Below are 18429 nucleotides of genomic sequence, written 5' to 3' on the forward strand. Positions count from 1 at the left end.
CGTACACGTACACGTACACAGCCCGTGGGGAAAATGTCAAGCGGTGAACCAACGTTTGAGGATGATGCCGATGTTACCCTTCAAAAGTATCACTTCATCCCCCGACACTTGGAGCACAATCAAGTTCCATTTGTCTGCAACACTTCCTTCCCCCGCGGAGCAACCCCTCCACGAGATGCACGTGAGAATCGAATTAATCGTTGCTCGCTGTCCTTCTTCCCGCCTTTTTTCCCCGCTTCCGATCCTTTCTATTCGCAAACGGAGACGTGTATGACACCGAGAGCATCGAACAGTAAATCGAGTTGTCGGCCGTGTAAAAGATTCCCAACGTCCGAGGTCCTATCTTCGCGTATTTTACTTTTAAATGACGGGCTATCGATTCGGAGCTCTACGTATTTTCTGTTTGGTCGACGTCCAGGGTTCTGTGGCGTTTTCTTCTTTATTTGCATTTCTCGCGTTTCAACTTTCCCAAACTCTTCAAACGGTTTTTCTTTGTAGGACGTTTTCGCATAAGAGTGTAAGCGATAATTAGAATGGGAATGTTTGTGTGTGCAATATAAAATATTGGAGATAAAGTAGGACGACAGAAGTTCGAAACTTGCATAGAAATTAAGATGGCAAAGAATTGAGATTTTAAGATCGAAGAATATTATATAAGATCGCCTACGGTAAATAATAAGAATTTCACGTGATAAATTACCAACTAATAATTATACAATTATGGATATTTATTTATACAAAGTATCCATAAGTAAAGTAAGAAGATCGATTGAAAATAAGGAAAATTCGATTTCGAAAGAAGATCAAACTCGCAGAAACAAATCTTCCTTTCGTTCTTCCTGTGTTTCTACTTTTGTTTCATACCGATAAAATGCCCGAACCACTAAACTTTCCGGAGTAATCATTTTCCGGGGAACTTCCATTTTTCCCCGATTAATAAATCAAGCTCAGGCTGCGTTCCCGTTAAAGCTCAAGGAGCCAAGAAATTATTATGATAACAGCCTGCATCAGAAAAGACAAAAGAAAAGAAGGAGAAGGCGGGGGCGAGGAACGAGCAAGAAGTGGTTAGAAGGAGACTGAAATTAAAAGTCGAAAGGATCCCCATTCACATTTCACGGTTAACTGCGCCTCTCGTAGCGGCGGACGATCCGAATGGACATCAGTAAATTTAGAATCCTTGCAAGTTTCTTCTGAAAGTTTATTTGAAAGCCACTCCTCGAAATGAATCGATGCTCTTCCCCCGATAAACACGGCCAACTGTCGCGAGAATTTTTTTGCCCAATTTCGAAAGAGTAATGGTCGAAGTTAAAAGGACGCATCTAATTAATAAACGTTCGTGTTTCATTTAGAAGTACGGAAACATTATTCAAGGTGCAACGAGATACGATTTAGAAAGAGAGAAATGAATCGATAGGAGAAGAAAATTTCTAGAAGTAATTTATCGTTTTTCATTCTTTTATCAACGAATAGTTGGTAGTTTGCGCGCTGTCTTTGATATTTCCCGTGATAACGCGAGGAGATGCGCGATCGAGAATTTAGGGTTAACGATAACTTTTAGTTAGTATCGTGTGCTCAAAGTGTGGAAGGTGATGCTAAACGATGATATTAAGTAACCTTAGGGGATTTTTTGTTTGTTCGCGTTAATTTTAAACTCTCTCCGATGCGAAAAATTGGAATCGTGTTTACAGATTGAAGTTTGTATAATGGCATACACGTGTGTATCTGTATATATATATTTTTTAAGATTCAATTTATTTATAGCTTCGTTATATTTTATTGAATGAATTGTTTTGAAAAGCGGGCATAACATTCATTATGGACATGCATAAAAGCCATGCATATGACGCTAGTATACGAGTTGTAAGTTATAAAAATTTGTATTCAGACTCACTCTGACGGATCTACGGTGATAAAATCTGTATACAGCTTCAACAACTCGCCTCCGACAACATACCCTAATGCAGGCCCTATTATGGCCATTGTGTAGAAAATTCCTAAACAGAACAAAGATACGTTGTGAATGTAACGCGATGCAACCAAAAATTTAAAGGAAAAGATGTAATGCTTTTAACATTTTTTCTTTTCTTTCCCTCTTTTCTTTATTATATCTTTTATTTATTTCCGTAAAATGTAGATATCAAAAGTGATTTCAAAATTTCAGCGGCGATGTACCTACGTATTGAATTTAATCCCATAATCGCTGTCGATGATTCAATATTTCTCAAATAATACTTGACTTAACTACGCTTTAGCTTCTTTTTAGTAATAGAGGCTTTAATAGTTCCGAAAGACGATAACAGACAGACGTGGTTTTCTTACCTACATACACAGAGGACATCTTTTTCGACACGTTCTCATCTAGGTACGTAACGCCGAGCGTATAGAAAGGAGCGGAACCCGCCCCGTGCAGAAGTTGGGCCATCAGAAAGATAGTTAAGTACAATCCGCTGTATGGTTCCTGGTCTGTTTGGCCCACGGATCCATTACAGGATAGCTGAATGTCGAGGAAGCGAATTGAGAGTAATTTAATCAGCAAACGAGAATAGTCCAAAAGTATGTCTGATCTTTTTCTCCATAATGCCAAATTGTATTAGAATCGGAATAAAAAGAATGAAACGCTTAAAATGTCAGTTGATTATACACCGTTTACGTCGCAATAGTGGATTTTTTTATTATAGGATGGAAAAAGTAACGATTCCACGAAGTTCTCGATCGATTATGGAGATGATTAAGTTTATTGTATGTGTAAGAAGCTTCTTTTTGTAGAATGGCTAGTTTCATTATTAAGATTAATCTTTTTTCGAGGAATTTACGTTTGACGTAGTAATTTTCTCGTTTTGAAAGTTTGATGGATGTTCATTAACATATAACCGAGATGCATTGAAAGGTAAAGGTAAAACGTGGTGTCACGATCTTTTTTCTTTTCTTTTCGGTTTTTTTTTTACGTTATTATTTTTTCTACTTTCGAATTTTTTGTAAGGAATTAAATTTGATATTTAATGATAGAAAAATTAACATCTATTTTTGATATTTGAGGATAAAAAAAATTGGATTATGTTATAAAGACAGGAATTTTGCAATATAAAGGGTGACATCCATCAGTAAACCCTATTCCTTACTCCTAATTGAATCTTTACTCTTCGTTGATCAAAGGCACAAGCTCGTATCCTCTAGTAATTGATTCTCAAGTAGTAAACAGTATAAAATTATCACATTAAAATAAGAATAAGTTTCTTCTTAAAGAACCTCCTCCCATTTATATATTTTGTTCTTAGTCAATGTCTAATATTCCATCAATTGTTAATATTCCAAGCTATTATTGTGTGCTTTTATTTAAATATTAAGTCAGCCTGCACGTAATAATAGTGAACATGAATTTATCAATAATTACCAATGATCTATTCTACCTTATTTTCTCTTTTGCAATAATTATTGCTTGTCACTTTTCTCGTGCTAAATTTTAAATTCTTCTTTTTTATAAAATCTTTGTAGCAGTAAATTCTAATGTTGAAGAAAAACTGCATTTTCAAAAATTTATTTAAAGAGCTTTTCTCTCGCTATAATATGAAAATCAATTGAGAAAATACTGATCTTTGGGCTATTAAACTAGTTAACAGTTGCGTAAAATTACTTACCGAACGGGACGATGTGTTCGTCACCCTCTGGCATATATTTTCCGATTGCTGGCCGCCTCTGTATGGTCCAGCAATATAGTGAGGAGACGCGAAAAGTAGACTTCCTAAGCCTAAGACTACAACACCTATGCCTATGTACCTGTCAAACAGAGATGAAACCGACAATTTCATTTTCTAGGAAATTTGAAATTTCAACGTGCGTTATTTTATTATTTAGAAAACTCAAGTATCTAAGGACTAAATTACATAAATCCTAATCGCTACAATCATTTATGTTGGAACATTAGCTTCGAGGCTACGCTGTTGAGCTGTTTGTTTTCAAGTGTTATCGATTATCGATTTAGGATTAAGCCCATACCATAGAGGGTGATGAGGGCACGAAAGTTTCGAAGGGAAGAAGCGAAATGGAGATTAACACCGACATTGTTCGTCCGGCTGACGTTAGGATTAATATTTATGAGAACTGTCGGGGTGAACCGATATCGGCATTAATATTAATAGACAAGACAATACCTTGTATACGTGCATACGTATATATATATACATTATACATATATGTGTGAGGTATATATCTGAACATATTTGTACGCATACGCATCACTGATTTGCTGCAAGATTGATACAACTAGGGAATGTGAATTGCCAATAAGAAATCAAGTTAGAGAAGAGGTCTGTTCGTGAGAAAAATTGACAGAAGATTGATCAATTTCGTAGATGCATTAAACTCTTAACTTGTGGTATCGTCTAGTGAATATATGTATTTATGTATATAAAATTATGTATAGTAAATTGCCAATAAGAAATCAAGTTAGAGAAGAATTCTGTTCGTGAGAAAAATTGAGAGAAGATTGATCAGTTTTATAGATGCATTAAACTCCTAACTTGTGGTATCGTCTAGTGTAAATATGTATTTATGTATATATATACACACCTCGGTTTCGATGCTTTTGAACGGCCGCCTAGATAGCTCACTGGAACGAGTGTAAGGAAACTAGCTATGTCGTATCCGCCCGCTATCAAGCCCGTCTGCGATGACCTCAAACCAAATCTCCTTTCTATCGTGGTTATGACCACGTTCACAAAACCATTGACCACCATACCTAAAAGAAAAGCGTAGGATTTTAATAAAATGAAATTGCAAAATAAACGAAATGGCACACGTTGGTAGTAACGTGGTTTCAAGCAATTTTGGTACTTAAAAACTTGAAGTGAAACAAATAAATGATAGTTCAGCTTAGTGATAATAGTGTAATTTCGAGTTTGCTCGAATTCAAGTTGCAAAATTGGCTCGTCTAAAAAAATTCAATATGTATTCTCATAGAAATCATCATATAATTTTGCGTATGGAGGTGGGAAATGTTTCCTTCAATGTTATATGTATATCGCGCAATGATTACGTAATAGAAGTTTCGAAGAATCTTATTAGAGCGATACAATTGAATCGATGAAGCGTTTGATCATCACCAACAGCCGATTGGTTGGATAGTTTCTCTAACGAATGCGTAGTCCGCTTATTTATGTATTATTAGGTAATCTAGGAAGATTTATTTAAGAAATATGTAATAATTATCGAAGTTGTTTCAACGTCTATAATTTTCACTTCGCTCGCTGTATTTAATTTGACTCAATTTATAAAAGTTCCAAAATCCATTCCTCTCTGCACTGAAATCCAATTTCCTTTCCATCGAAATAACCAATTCCGAACTTGTAAGAGCTACATATATCGTGGGCTATTTTGCACCGTACTGGAAAGCATCGTACAACCGATGGTATCTGGAATTTTATCAATCCTGGCCGACTTAAAACGGCAGGAAAGCGATCGATAGTAATACTCGAGTATCCTGATAATACTCCTTCCGATCTCGTTGTCCCCGTTCTCAGATTCGGAACAACATTGATCTTCGATACGCGTGTGTCGTTCGTATCCGATGCACCGAAGCAAATTCGTGTGCCGGGTGTAAATGAATCAGAAGGGCTAAAGTAATTGAATTACGATCTCCCCTCTGCTCGATTCAGTGTCCGCTCACCCTCGAAGAAATCGCTCTCTCGAACGTAAATCTATTAAACACTTCTTTCTCACGAATATACACGATGCTGATCACCTCTGAATCGAACAGTGTTCGTTCGTTCGTTCGATGCAACAAACAGGCGTTGACAGGGCGTTGAATTACAAAACCGGTGGCCATGCTGTACAGTATCGTTTGACAAAAGCGTTGAACCATCTCTGACAATCGCAAAAATCAATCTTCTCTCTCTCTGCGAGATTCAAACGTGGAGAGAAGAGAGTGGCAGGTCCCTGCTCGAGATTTTTGCAACATAGATTCTCCTTTTGACGGTTGTGTTTCGGTAGAGAGTCGTAGTTATTTACTTCTGGTTTTATATTCGGTTTAACGAATGGAGCTTTTTTGAGAGAGGTGGTTTAAACCGAGAGTCGTTTTTGTAAGGTGGAGAAATTTTGCGATAAAATTTTGTGTAGAATTTTACTAAATTTGCTGTATATGTAAATTCGCTTGAAAGGTTTACGTAGTGATATAAAATTTATTAAATATTTTTATTGGTAAGATAAAATTGTACTGTAATTTTCAACGAAACCTATGTTAGAACGATTGATCATATTTTATTCGCCTCGATCGTCATCTTTTATTCATTATTCTCTCTGAGTGCCTTTGCAATTTATGTCTTTTAACGTTCTGTATATTTCAAACCAATTTACAAAGATCTTATTGTACAGGCCAAAAAATACACGAGTCCTTTTCGCTTCAAACTTCCAAACGTCGTTTAATAGCTGTGCTATAGTTTATCACGCTAGCGTTATCTTTCTATGGCGTCAATATTCTTATACTTGTGAACGGATAAATTATATATATGTGTGTGTATTTATATATACGGGTTAAGAAAGAAACAGGGTCAGTCGGTAGCTGAAGAAGCAAATCGTGCACGGCACACGACTGATGCTCTGGCTTTAATTAAAATTCTCTTATTAGCCGCGGTACAATGGGAAACAAAGGTGGTTCATTTTCCGGGTGGACAGACGCCGGATATGTCGACACTCGAAACAGGTCTCCTTGCTTCTGTTCGTGAACGTCTGTGAACGCGTTAATTCGATGGACATTGGTAGAATGGTATGAGAGGGACCAGTTCCGAGTATTACTTAATTATCGGATATTTGAATATCCAGGTTAAATTTAGATTTCATTGAGAACATTATACCGTGTATACAGTTGCCCGTGAAAATACTCGAACATTTTCAGACCTCTTTCACGTATACACAAAAGATTTCTAGGAGTATTCGAGTACTTTCGTTACTCACGTTAGATGTTATAAATCGAATTTATGGGCGTATTTTTTTGACAAAAAGTAACCTCACTTTTAACAAAATCTGGATCGATTATTATTGTTCCGTACGAGATTAGCAAATGGCTCGATACTTATAGACGCCTTGGCGTACACGGTTATAACAGCGAACTCACCAGGATCCACGTAAGCGAAGTATGCACGAGTATCACGCTCGTACGCCAGTACTTAGTCACCGGCGAACTTATTCTCGACTTATATAGACGATTGTCGAGTCCATTGTCCAGCAATTTGTTCAATCCCACTGGAGAAGGCACGAACCTCCAGCAGGACGATTTCTTTTGTCGCTTGTCAAAGAAGGGGGACGTACAAACTTATTTAAACTAAGTACCCCGCACGACTACCGCGTTCTCCCTTTTCTTCATTTCCCCTCCCGCCAACGTCGACGACCTTCGTCCCGTCGTCGCAACTCGCCCTTTTCGCCTCGATCGTGTTCTCCTTTCGTCGACGTTGTCCCACCCTGCAACAGCCCGTCAACCTCCTGCCACCGGTCCGGAAAACTCGATTTCCGGTTATCGTCAGTCACCGTCGACCTCTCTCACCCTCTACCGACCCCCTCGTGCCACCGTGAAAGCTTCGAAATTGCATTCGAATGCACCGCTATTAGTAACGCCAAACGGCGATATAGCAGTCAATCAGCTGCTACGTGTTTGTATTACTATATGCGTGTATGTTGTGTGTGTTTATGTACACTCAGGTTCATAAGCGTCGAGACACTTAAGGAAAATCAGAACTTGGAACGATTATTGTTAGGAGATCATTAACGCTTTGAAGCTTTATTATTAAACATATCATATATGTTTATGTGTATTATATAAAGCTTCGTTTGAACTTTAAATTATGGAGAACGTATGTGTTATATATTTGCCTCATTAACTACACCATCGCTCATAATTATTTGCACACTTCCAAATCGTTGTAAATACGTGAAATATACTTCAAAAGCGAAATTCCAAGCCTCTAAATACGCTTCGACGATGTATCTAATCTTGGCCTCTGTTCTTATCTCAGATCGGACTATCGATGAAAGATTTATTAAAAATAATTTTTTAATAATAAAGAATAATTTATATCTATACCTGGATGGATATAGTAAAAATGTTTAATTTTTCGATTAGATCGCAAGTGTGGAAATATTTATGAACGAGACTGTACATTGAATTATACCGAAAAATCAGCATGGATTTGTTCACTGTGGTTTGGAGAATATTGTTACCGAGTTGGTTGATGGTATATTGGTAAATGTCGCGTTTATGATGGACAGGGTTTTCAAATTCGATCTGCAGTCCAGTCGTTTTCGATACGTCGTTTTCGATACGTCGTTCGTGGACACGCAGTTTATCGCTGGTAGGGGTGTTTGACGCGTTTGTGGCGACTGATTACAAAGCACGTCTGTTACATTACGTTTAACAACTACGAGTAACCCTTTGCGATTCAGGCAAATCAGTTTGTTGAACCTGTCTATTTCTGTTGTTGTCATTGCACAGCCTTGATCTTGTTTTACTAATCTATTATATCTTTATCGAAAAAGAAATAGCGTTGTTAAAATTGGATTTCAATCGATAAAGTGATAATCCATTGATCAATTCTGATTATTCGTAGCTTTCTAACGAGGGGGTATAGCTCAGTGGTAGAGCATTCGACTGCAGATCGAGAGGTCCCCGGTTCAAACCCGGGTGCCCCCTGGCCCTCCCTATTTTATTATTATGTTTTTAATAATTTTAGACGCGCGAGATAAAAACAAAAATTAGAAGGGTTTCACAATGTTCAGAATGTTCAAATTCAACCGTCGACAACTACGAACATACGGAAAAGTTGCAATATATTATAATAAGGAAAAAAATTTTTTGATTTATTTAATTCTTTGCTAAAATCACCCCGTCCCTCCCAAAAAAACTGATTTATTCAAATGATTCAAAGTAGTACTTAAAAATAGTACTTAAAAATCAATTCTAATGTCGGCAACAGTTACCTATTCAGTGCTATAAATTACATTTATTCGTCGCTCTTATTAAATATAAATACACCTTGCTAGATTACAGTGTCTTTTTAAATTTGCTATTCCATGGACTTTCCTTTACCCGGCACCAAAATTGGCAAATACATGGGTTTATTCTCCTGTTGCTCGAAGGGAATCAAATTTGAATCGCTTACCTTGCATTGCACCTGTCCAACATAACCAGAAAAGCGCCCATTTCGCGGTCCGAAATTGCTGCAGATACATGGGCCTGAACCAGAACCAACCACACTTCGGTTCATCCGTCCTCTCCGACTCCTTGGCTGTTTCCGGCTTTATTTCCGGTTTCGGCGGTCCGTCCCTGAACTGTTCCGAAAAACTGGACAGGGTCTCGTGCATGTCCGGCACCCCAGACTGTAAATCACGTTATCACCGTTGACACGGTCAGAATCGAATCACTTTATGATTAATGTTGGGTAATACGCATGATAATAATAGCTGACATGAGTGCCGAATGTGTATTACTGGTTGAAAACAACTTATAGTGGTATTTGTTGAATGATAAGCTGATTATTGATCATTATTTCCTGTCTTAATAGTGTTGTATTTGATCATATACTGTGGGCGCTGTGTACGCATTTATAGGGAAAAGAGCGCATTTTAGTATTTTAATTTCATCATCGCTATTATGTCATTCTAAATGCAATTTTCCCTGCATTAAATATTTGATTTTAAAGGATGAACTATAAATACATTTGTATCATTTCATATAGATATATTTTAGGAAGCAATAAGATTCCTTCCATCCCGTACAAGGAAGAAATGAATTTAATTTGTATAGCTTATATATCGAATATATCTATTATAATTGAAATTGTAAGTCATAATATATCATAAATATTATGTATTATGAATATATGTATATTAAAAAATCTTCCAATGTTTTAATTACTTATTTAATGTATTAATAGTATTCGTAATTGTAAGTCGTACTGTAATTGAATATTTAATTGATTTAAGAATATCAATTTTACAAGGAAAAGAATTAATAACTGCAAGCTTTCGCGATTTATATTTTTTATCGATGCGATATCGTTGAACGCGCACGGAAAACGAAAACAGATTAAAATTCGCGATTGCGTGTAAATAAAATCATAGCGGAAGAAGTTAAAATTGTAAATATGTAGACGTGGAATTATTAGTTATCGGAAATTGCGCGATGTGTACCGAATAAATACATCATCTATATCTATACGATATTTCCCGCATCAACTTTAATTATTGGCTTTCGCCTGTACGCGTAACATCGAGATGAGTAACTCATACTACGATCAAGGGGTTTAATTTATGTTTTATCGGTATCCTAACATTTTACATTATCACGCTTCACACGGTTCTCATTATCCGTTTGACTGACGGTAATTAACACTCCTCTATACGATTTGGTAGCTAATATGAAATTGGAAAACCGGTTGCGTATCACGTGTCATGATTAATTAAGGTAAGGTTTCCCTCAAACTTTCTAAGTAGAAATGAATATTAAAAAAAAAGTACGAACTTTTAAAAATGTACTTGTAACATTTTACGATAAAACTATGATTCATGAAACATTATCTCGTAGAACGAAATAACTCAAGATAAAAATACACAGGTAAGATATTCGTCATCTGACATAATTACAACAATAAATCAACCAGTTGTATCGGACAATTCCCTTTGTCGATCTACTCTGACCTGCTCAATATTTGATCCCTTTAAAAATACGCACACTTGGGAGGAAGCTTTATAATTAATTCTAGAACCTCGACGTTACAGGCAACAGTTCCTACCATAGAACTTGGGAGCGATCGATCGACCAGCATCGATGTCACGCTCGCCTCCTAAAATAAACGCAGAATCCAATATTTCCAGAGCACTTACGCTGAATGCAAATTTATCCCTCATGATTCTTGCCTCTTCTTTCACGTTCCACACCAAAAACGTCGAAACGGAAACACACTGTGTCTTATACACTTGTCAAATTTCGTTTACGCGGCACTGATCGATCCTAGCATCCTCCGTTTCCGGTTTCTCCCTCTAACTATCGGTTCTCTCCGTTCTACGTTGTATTTTCTCAAAGAAGCGACGTCGATCGCTTCGAAATTCCGCTATATGATATTTCCATCGTGATTGCGGATTCGTCGAGCGTGTCACGTTCCGCGAAACCGTTTCTCATCGCGGGCAAAAGTGGCGTCGAGAACGGAACTTCCGGCACCCAGTCACGCTTCGTCGTTCGCCACCAGCTCCTCGACTTCTTGCCTCGTGTCGTTTCTCAATCCAATTTCGACAGAAGCTCGCTGACTTTCTCAATCTCGGTAGGATAACGAATATTATTGTCGGGAAAGAGGAGCTCGATAGTATCGAACGATAGGGCGCAGGAAGGAAGTGAAAAATTCTGTCAGTTTGATCGCGATCTTCTTGTACAATACGCTTAGATATGCGATGATCTTGGATCGATCCGTAGTTTTGTTCCTTCGTCGATTAAACATTCACTTCGTCGAGGTCGTTGACCGAGGAATATCTAAAAGATGTTCAATCTTGAGCTGCTTCTCTTCTTCTTTCTTATATATTCTTTTTGTTTTTCGTTTCGCTTCTTCACTTCGTTAGTCCGCTCTTCGACTGATGTTCCGCTTCGAGAAACAGCTGCGATTCGCGCGGATCTTGCAGCGATTTAGTAACGCGTTTTAAGTTCAGTCAGTTGATTACTGACTCGATTTGCGCGTCTTCGTTTGGAATTTTTTATTCGAAGATTCGAAGTGCGACGAAGGTTTACGTACGTACACTGTTTTGATATGCTCGCTTCTTCTCGAACGATGGGCGAAAACACTGTTTTATTTTATTTAATTCAATAATTTTATGAATTACTTTATAATTTTCCGGAAAATTTTGAGAACTATAGAAACCTACCTAGATACGTACACATGTGTATCAACCTGTTTCCTTCCCCTTGAACTGTTTAAACGTGTTCGTTTAAAAGTTTCGATAAGAGAAATTTGCTACGGAGTATCTAAAGAGTAATACAAGTTTTGACACACCGTTTCAATGTGTTTTCTTTTAATCGAGCTGCGAAGGATCGTTCCTGTAGCACGTTACCGGCACTATCGTTTGTCAAACGTCCGGATTGCAGTTTCCATCCGGTTCGTATATACCTACGTCCCTCTTATACGCGTCCTCCGGTTCCGGCGTTTCTCGTTTCACCTGCAACGATCGTCAAACGCGCGACGTCGCGAGAGATTCTATCCGGCCTGTTCACGCGCATCGTTATAAATCCTTCGAGAGGACCGGGATATCGTTTTTCGAACGAATGGCCCGCTGTGTTTCACCTCGCCCTCGATGAAATATTCATCGTCTACGCGGGATTTATAATTTCGACGGGGAATTTATAATTCTCCTTTCGTTCGATCGAACAGCTGCCTTCTCTCGTCGATCACTCGCGATCGCTGGGAACCTTGATCGTATTTTATCGATCCCTCTAGTATTCTACTTAATCTCTGATTGATCGTACCGATAATGTCTTACCGATCCTTGTGTTGTATCGTGCTTGACTGACCCCTGATCTATTTTATTTGCCCTTGTGGTATTGTATTTGATCCTCGATTTATTTTATCGATCTCTATAAATGTTTGATATTTAATCTATCGTATTAGTAAATCTTTAATCCGCTGTATCGATACTTATAATATTCCGTTTGATCTTTGCATCTGAAGGAACAACTGCGCTCCTTTTTTGATAATCATCGATGATAATTCGATTTTCAATCTGCGGTTTGTCGATTCTTACGATATTCTATTTAATTCCTAGTTTATTACGTTGATCCCTACAGTGCTATACTTGATAGTGTAATTACGCGCGTTGCGTTCTAAGGACGAAGTTGTCCTTTCCGGAAGCTACGTGGGGCTTTGCGAAGGTTTCTCTTGGACACTCGGACTTTGTCGTTGTTGCTTTCTTCGTTAATGGGAAAGTACGAGTTTGTTGAGTCGGTGGAGGCAAATAGAGAGACGAGTTTGCGAGATGCAGCGTGAAAAATGAAATAAATCGTGGTTTTTGTTTATGTAGGGTGTTAGTTGCGAATTGTTGAGACGTAAAAGTTTCTTGGATTTACAGGACGAAGTTTAAAACACTGTTCGCAGTAAATCGTGATTTTAAAGTATGCACAGTTATTCAAAATTTATAAGAGTTTTACAAAGATACGTTGCGGTATGTTTCTTAGATTCGGAGATATTAAAAATTTCAGTTGGAAAGAAGCTTCGTATTCGTGGAATCTCATAAAATCGCTATTTTATTTTGTACCGTGTCTTCTGACTACTAATCGATCTGGGTAATAAAATTTTCCGTCTCGAAGTCTCGATATTTAAGTGTCTTCGAGATCTACAAGAGCGAGTATCAGTCAGAAATTACAAAAGTATTTTAGACTTAAATTTTCCAAACGCGAAAGCGTTGCTCAACGTTCAAACTCTCCAACGGCAAACTTCAATTCACAAAATCTCAGGACGTTCACGATCTGTGATCTCTATCAGTTTTATCAGCTCTAAAAATGTCAAACTTGGACAACCAAAGTCCAGAATATCGACGATCTACGAGCTTCGTTGATGTCATTGGTTCCATTAAAACCACGACTTTCGATGTCTGCCAATAACGTCGATAAAAATATAAATAAGTAATCCAAAAATGTCCACGACTGCGTTCAACTTGCGTTGAGAAGTATTCGAAAGACGAGTCTGTAAAATTCGCGAATACTCAGGATTTCAACTGTATTCGTCGGTTTTAATAACAATGACACGAATTTACGAGATCCAAGGATATTTACGATCCATCGATTCTTCCAATCTGAAATCGATAAAGTTCGAGAACGTCTTCACTATCCACGATCCCCGTCTTATAAAACTTTCAAACCTGAATTCATAAATTTCCAGGATCCACGATCCGCACGATCTTTGTCAATAAAAATTCCAAGCTCGAGCCCGCAACATCCAAAAATATCCACTGCTCACGATCTTCGTCAGTTGCTGCATCCCATAGATCTTTCAGACTCGAATTCAAGAATACGATCCACGATCTCTATCGATCTCTGTCGATAAAACTATCGAACATAAAACCAAAAACATCCACAGCCTGCGTTAATATCATATCGGTAAAAGGAATTCAATTTTAACCAATTTCTCATAAATATAGAAATGGCAATTTCGACTCTACAAAGTCTGAGTACTCTCAAGATGCACTGTTCCCGTCAGTTCCCACGATCAACGACCCTCGAGGTCGATCGAGCACGACGCGGCCACGCAAATGAGACGATCCGGATGGCGATCCGAGCGCGTACTAGGCCGCGTGTCACACGCGACTGAGGATCGCGAGCTCGTGCTCTCAGAGTTTTCCCCGCGAGTTAAACCGCCGTATATGCTACTACCGCCGCTACTCTGCCACGACAGACATCCTCCATCCTTCTTCCTTCCACCAGTCTCTTCTCCCTCTCGAGCTCTCTCCGCTTCTCTCCCACCTTTTCATCCCCTACCCTTCTAAACCCCAACCAACTCTTTCTCTCCATTTCCCTCCCTTTCTCTCTCTCTCTCTTCCTTTCTCTCTTTCTGCCTCTCCCTTCCTCCTCCCCTCATCTCTCTATTTGTCTCTGTTTCTCCTTGTTTCTCTCTGTTTCTCTTTCGTTTCTCTCCGCTCCCTATTCGTCTCTTATCCAACCCCTTCCAAAACCACCCCTCTTTCACTCCGTGGACGCGCGACACACTGTAAACCGCTCCTACTAGCTGTTGCTTCGCTCACGGGAACCAAAAAATCCGACAGCCTCGCCGCATCTGATAAGGCTCATTAGTTTGCGTTAATTGCGCTGATTTTATGCACGATTAAAGGCTCGTTTGTGTTATCTGCGGTTAGGTGTAAGATAATGTGCTGGTTCTGGTTTTAGATAAAGACGCTTCTTGGAAATATAATGCATATAATAAATAGCTTTTATGGTTATTATAGCATTTGCGAATTTATATGTTTCTTTGGTATGGCATTTTATAAGTAGTGGTATGATTCCCTTTATTGCACTAAAATCATAGAGACTATGCATAAAAGTATGGAATGCAAATGGAATAGTACAAAATACGATGACATCGTCATATTGATGTTTTTACATATAGATACTGTAGTACGTATTTGATGAATTTAACTGTTTGTTATTGCACGTAGATCCTTTTATCGCTGTAAGAATATGAACTAAAAATATTCGATATATTTTGTGGACATAGATCTCGAATCTTGCAATTTTTATGCGTTTAAAGAAATATTAGCAGAATAATGGAACATCTGAAATAAAAATTTCGAAAAAAGCATCAACTCGAACCAACACAAAAGGCGTTTAGAACGGAAATTTATAGAATACTTGTTTTTTTGAATAAAAATACACAGAAATCCTTCCGCATTGAACAGCTAAGGACAAGAAAACAATTAAGGGAAATTTGCAAACACGATGTCGAGACGATTCGATCGGTGTACTCTATTCGAATGTTATCGTTCGTCTATGGTAACGTGGATTCGTAACGTGAAACGACGCGCGGCCAAACGGCGATCTAAATCGAACAGGGGCAACGAGCCTCGTTAATGGAACGCTGGAAGACAAATGCGTTTCTCGATACAGAGCATTAAGAAACCCGTTGCAACGGCAAGCTGGAAAATAGCTGGAACTATACCGGGCTATCGGTTTCGTTGGTGGCTCGCGGCAGGAGTTACAGTTTATCTCGTTGCACCGCAGTTCGCGATAGTTTGCTTTGCTGCGGTCAAAAGTTGAGCTTTCGCTTGGGACAAGGCAATTTACGTGACAACGATGCAAGTTCGATCCTCTACTATCCCTCTCAAAATTATCCGACTCACTGGAGAAAAATGTTCTTTGTCGTAATATTTATACTATCGTAGGAAGTATTTCCTTCTTTAGCGGCACTTTTCCGTGTCACCAAAAATGTGGTAGGATTGTATATATATGTATATATATGTAGTATGGGAATAACAGGTCGGTTAAACTAGGAAAGGAAAGCAACGTGAAAAACGTAAGAGGACGGAGGGAATATTTTATGGGGACTTCCGCGAAGTTTCTCATATTTCAAGATGAGGTAGGTCAGGTATGGTATCAACCGTGGAGAACGTGTTTCGAATTTATGACGGTAATAACCTAAGTATGCAGACTCGAAAAGTTCCAAATAAATCATCCTGATAATATTGGTCGTTAGGGAAGGACCGTAAAGAGGACGCGGTTGACGTTGAAAGCACGCGGCGAGGAATCGATAGCGAATGCGAATTTAATAGATTATACGACAAATATCCGATTCGATGGACATATATGTAGGTATGTGTGAACAACTTCGTGGTTCGAACTCTAACCTACCTGAAGCACCTATTCTCAGATTTCTGGCATTAAAAAAAATTCGGCGGCTGTTTTCGGTCGATGATATTTTGGAAGCTGACTGTCGCACTTTGCCATGTAGGACTCGTATTTTTATTTGTCGCCTTTTCCATGATTGAATTAAGATCGTTAATGAAATTTTATCAGTGCTAATACTCTCTTTCGTATAGGAGTAACAATTTAAAGATAAAAGAAGTTCTACAAGTAGATTTTATAAATTAGGATATTTCTATATTTTACATTTTTCATATGCTATATAGAATATCGTAGTTTGATGCTTTTAAGCTATGTGCAACGCTAAGCGTAAACGATTAGAGAAGAATTATAGATGAATGTTTTTTTCTTAAATTCAGTATCAAGCGATGAACTGTATTTTTCCACGTTCTTGCAGTGCTCGACTATCTCTGTCGCTCTGGCTAGGTAGGATAAATTTTATGTATATTTGAACAAAATTCTGTATACTTGCTATTTTATATCAGTAGTGACGGAAATGAATAAAATCTTCCATATTGCGACACACAATCTGAGTTACGCGCATTACAGAGTTTATGCTTAAATGACATGATCTTTTTATCGCGAGTTCACTTTTTCAGCCAATTATAAATAATCTGTTTATTTCGATACACGGTCTCAAATCAAAAACAATCATGAAAAAGAAAAATCAAGAACTGGAAGTCGAATACTTTGTCAGACATCGTAATATCCGTAAGAGAAAGGAGTATATCACGAGAGATTCGTCGTTTAGAAAGAATCAACGTTCCGCTGTCTGAAATTCGCGAAGCGTTAAATTAAATTTCCCAGAGGCGTCAGCCTGGCATCGAGAAGATCGATTGACACGAGACTATCGATATTTAAGCGATAACATCGCGTCCTCTATGAAATGATCGTTAACAGAGGCTTCCATTTTGCCTCCTCTTGTCATCCGACAATTCGAGAATTAAAACCTATACTCAGCTACCATATCCGCATCGATTTTATATTTTTCGTACCATGAATTAATTGTCAATACTTTTCGTCGAATTAAAAGCATTCCCCTTTTTTATGTTCACTTAGAAAGTCTTATCGTTAGCGTTACTATCAGTGTTAATTTTTCAACAACAAAGTGAATTTAACTAGCTTAACTTTCTCCTTAAGGCCTTCGCTGTAATTAATTAAAAGGAAAAACATGATAAATTTATTTTTGTTTTCTGCTTTTGACGGCTAGAGTTCGCCTGGTTTTAATTAAAAAAACGCTGCGGTAAACTTTCACTCGTGGTTACCCTTCAAGTGTAAAAAAAAGCGGGAATGAAAAGAAAGAACTAATTAAGAGACGAGAAAAAATAAAAGAACCAGGAAGAAGGAGAAAGATGACATCTCTGCAAGAACACTGGTAAATATCTTCGTTGCATAATTATGGATTTAGAGAGGTATTTATCGGTGAGAAGGCAGTGGTGCGTTCGAAATTCCTTCGAGTGCAACGCGCTTGTACCGCAATGATAACGAGCCTCGTGTAATTAAAGTCCTTGCTATCTTTAGGGGGCCACTTCCGTTGCTGGATACACCGACTCGTTTATGCCGCTGCTACGTTTTCTCAAATATCCACTTCCCGAGTTGACGCCCACGATCTCTCTTCTCTTCTCTTCAATTCTCTCTTCTCTGTCTCTCCTTGATCGCGTTTCCAGATCTCGTCTGCTGATATCAGTCGACTTACGACTCCAGAGGTCAAGGTATATACATTTAAATTGCCGCGCTTCCTATATTATAGACGCTCCGCCTTGCTTTTATTAAAAAATTCCTTTTCACCGAAGCTATTACGAAACGAAATCGTGACCATGGCGTTATCTTTTTTATTTCGTAAATAAAGTGCGCGTCCTGTTTTGATGAGACGAAGCGGTTAACAGATGGATAATGATATGGATATCGATCGATCGTTTGCGTTACTGCAGCAAGAATTGATAATAAAACGTATAAAATGCTACCAGCCAGTCTTTTCATTTCAATTTCCTTTTTTTCGGTACCACTATCGGAAGAGATATTTTTTCAGTCGAATTTTTCCATGGGACAATCACGATGAA

The 18429-nt window shown here is 38.1% G+C and overlaps 1 protein-coding gene and 1 non-coding gene across 5 annotated transcripts in view; one reads left to right on the forward strand and one right to left on the reverse strand.

Moving 5' to 3' along the window:
- Positions 1-18429, reverse strand: part of LOC100742624 (solute carrier organic anion transporter family member 4A1) — a 48596-nt gene that overhangs the window by 11164 nt on the left and 19003 nt on the right. For 3 of the 4 annotated variants that reach the window (XM_012383968.1, XM_012383967.3, XM_012383964.3), the window contains 5 exons: positions 9144-9360; positions 4567-4735; positions 3636-3774; positions 2320-2494; positions 1892-1994 (listed from right to left, as the gene is read on the reverse strand). In XM_012383968.1, the coding sequence (XP_012239391.1) occupies positions 1892-1994; positions 2320-2494; positions 3636-3774; positions 4567-4735; positions 9144-9360 (803 nt within the window). Of the gene's footprint in view, positions 1-1891; positions 1995-2319; positions 2495-3635; positions 3775-4566; positions 4736-9143; positions 9361-10866; positions 14401-18429 lie in introns of those variants that run through there. The other variant, XM_003488300.4, reaches the window with a different exon arrangement.
- Positions 8603-8674, forward strand: TRNAC-GCA. Its single transcript has one exon. It is a non-coding gene; the product is annotated as a tRNA-Cys (tRNA).

Source organism: Bombus impatiens, unplaced genomic scaffold (assembly GCF_000188095.3).
Source record: "Bombus impatiens unplaced genomic scaffold, BIMP_2.2 scf_0225, whole genome shotgun sequence".
Taxonomy (NCBI): Eukaryota; Metazoa; Arthropoda; class Insecta; order Hymenoptera; family Apidae; genus Bombus; species Bombus impatiens.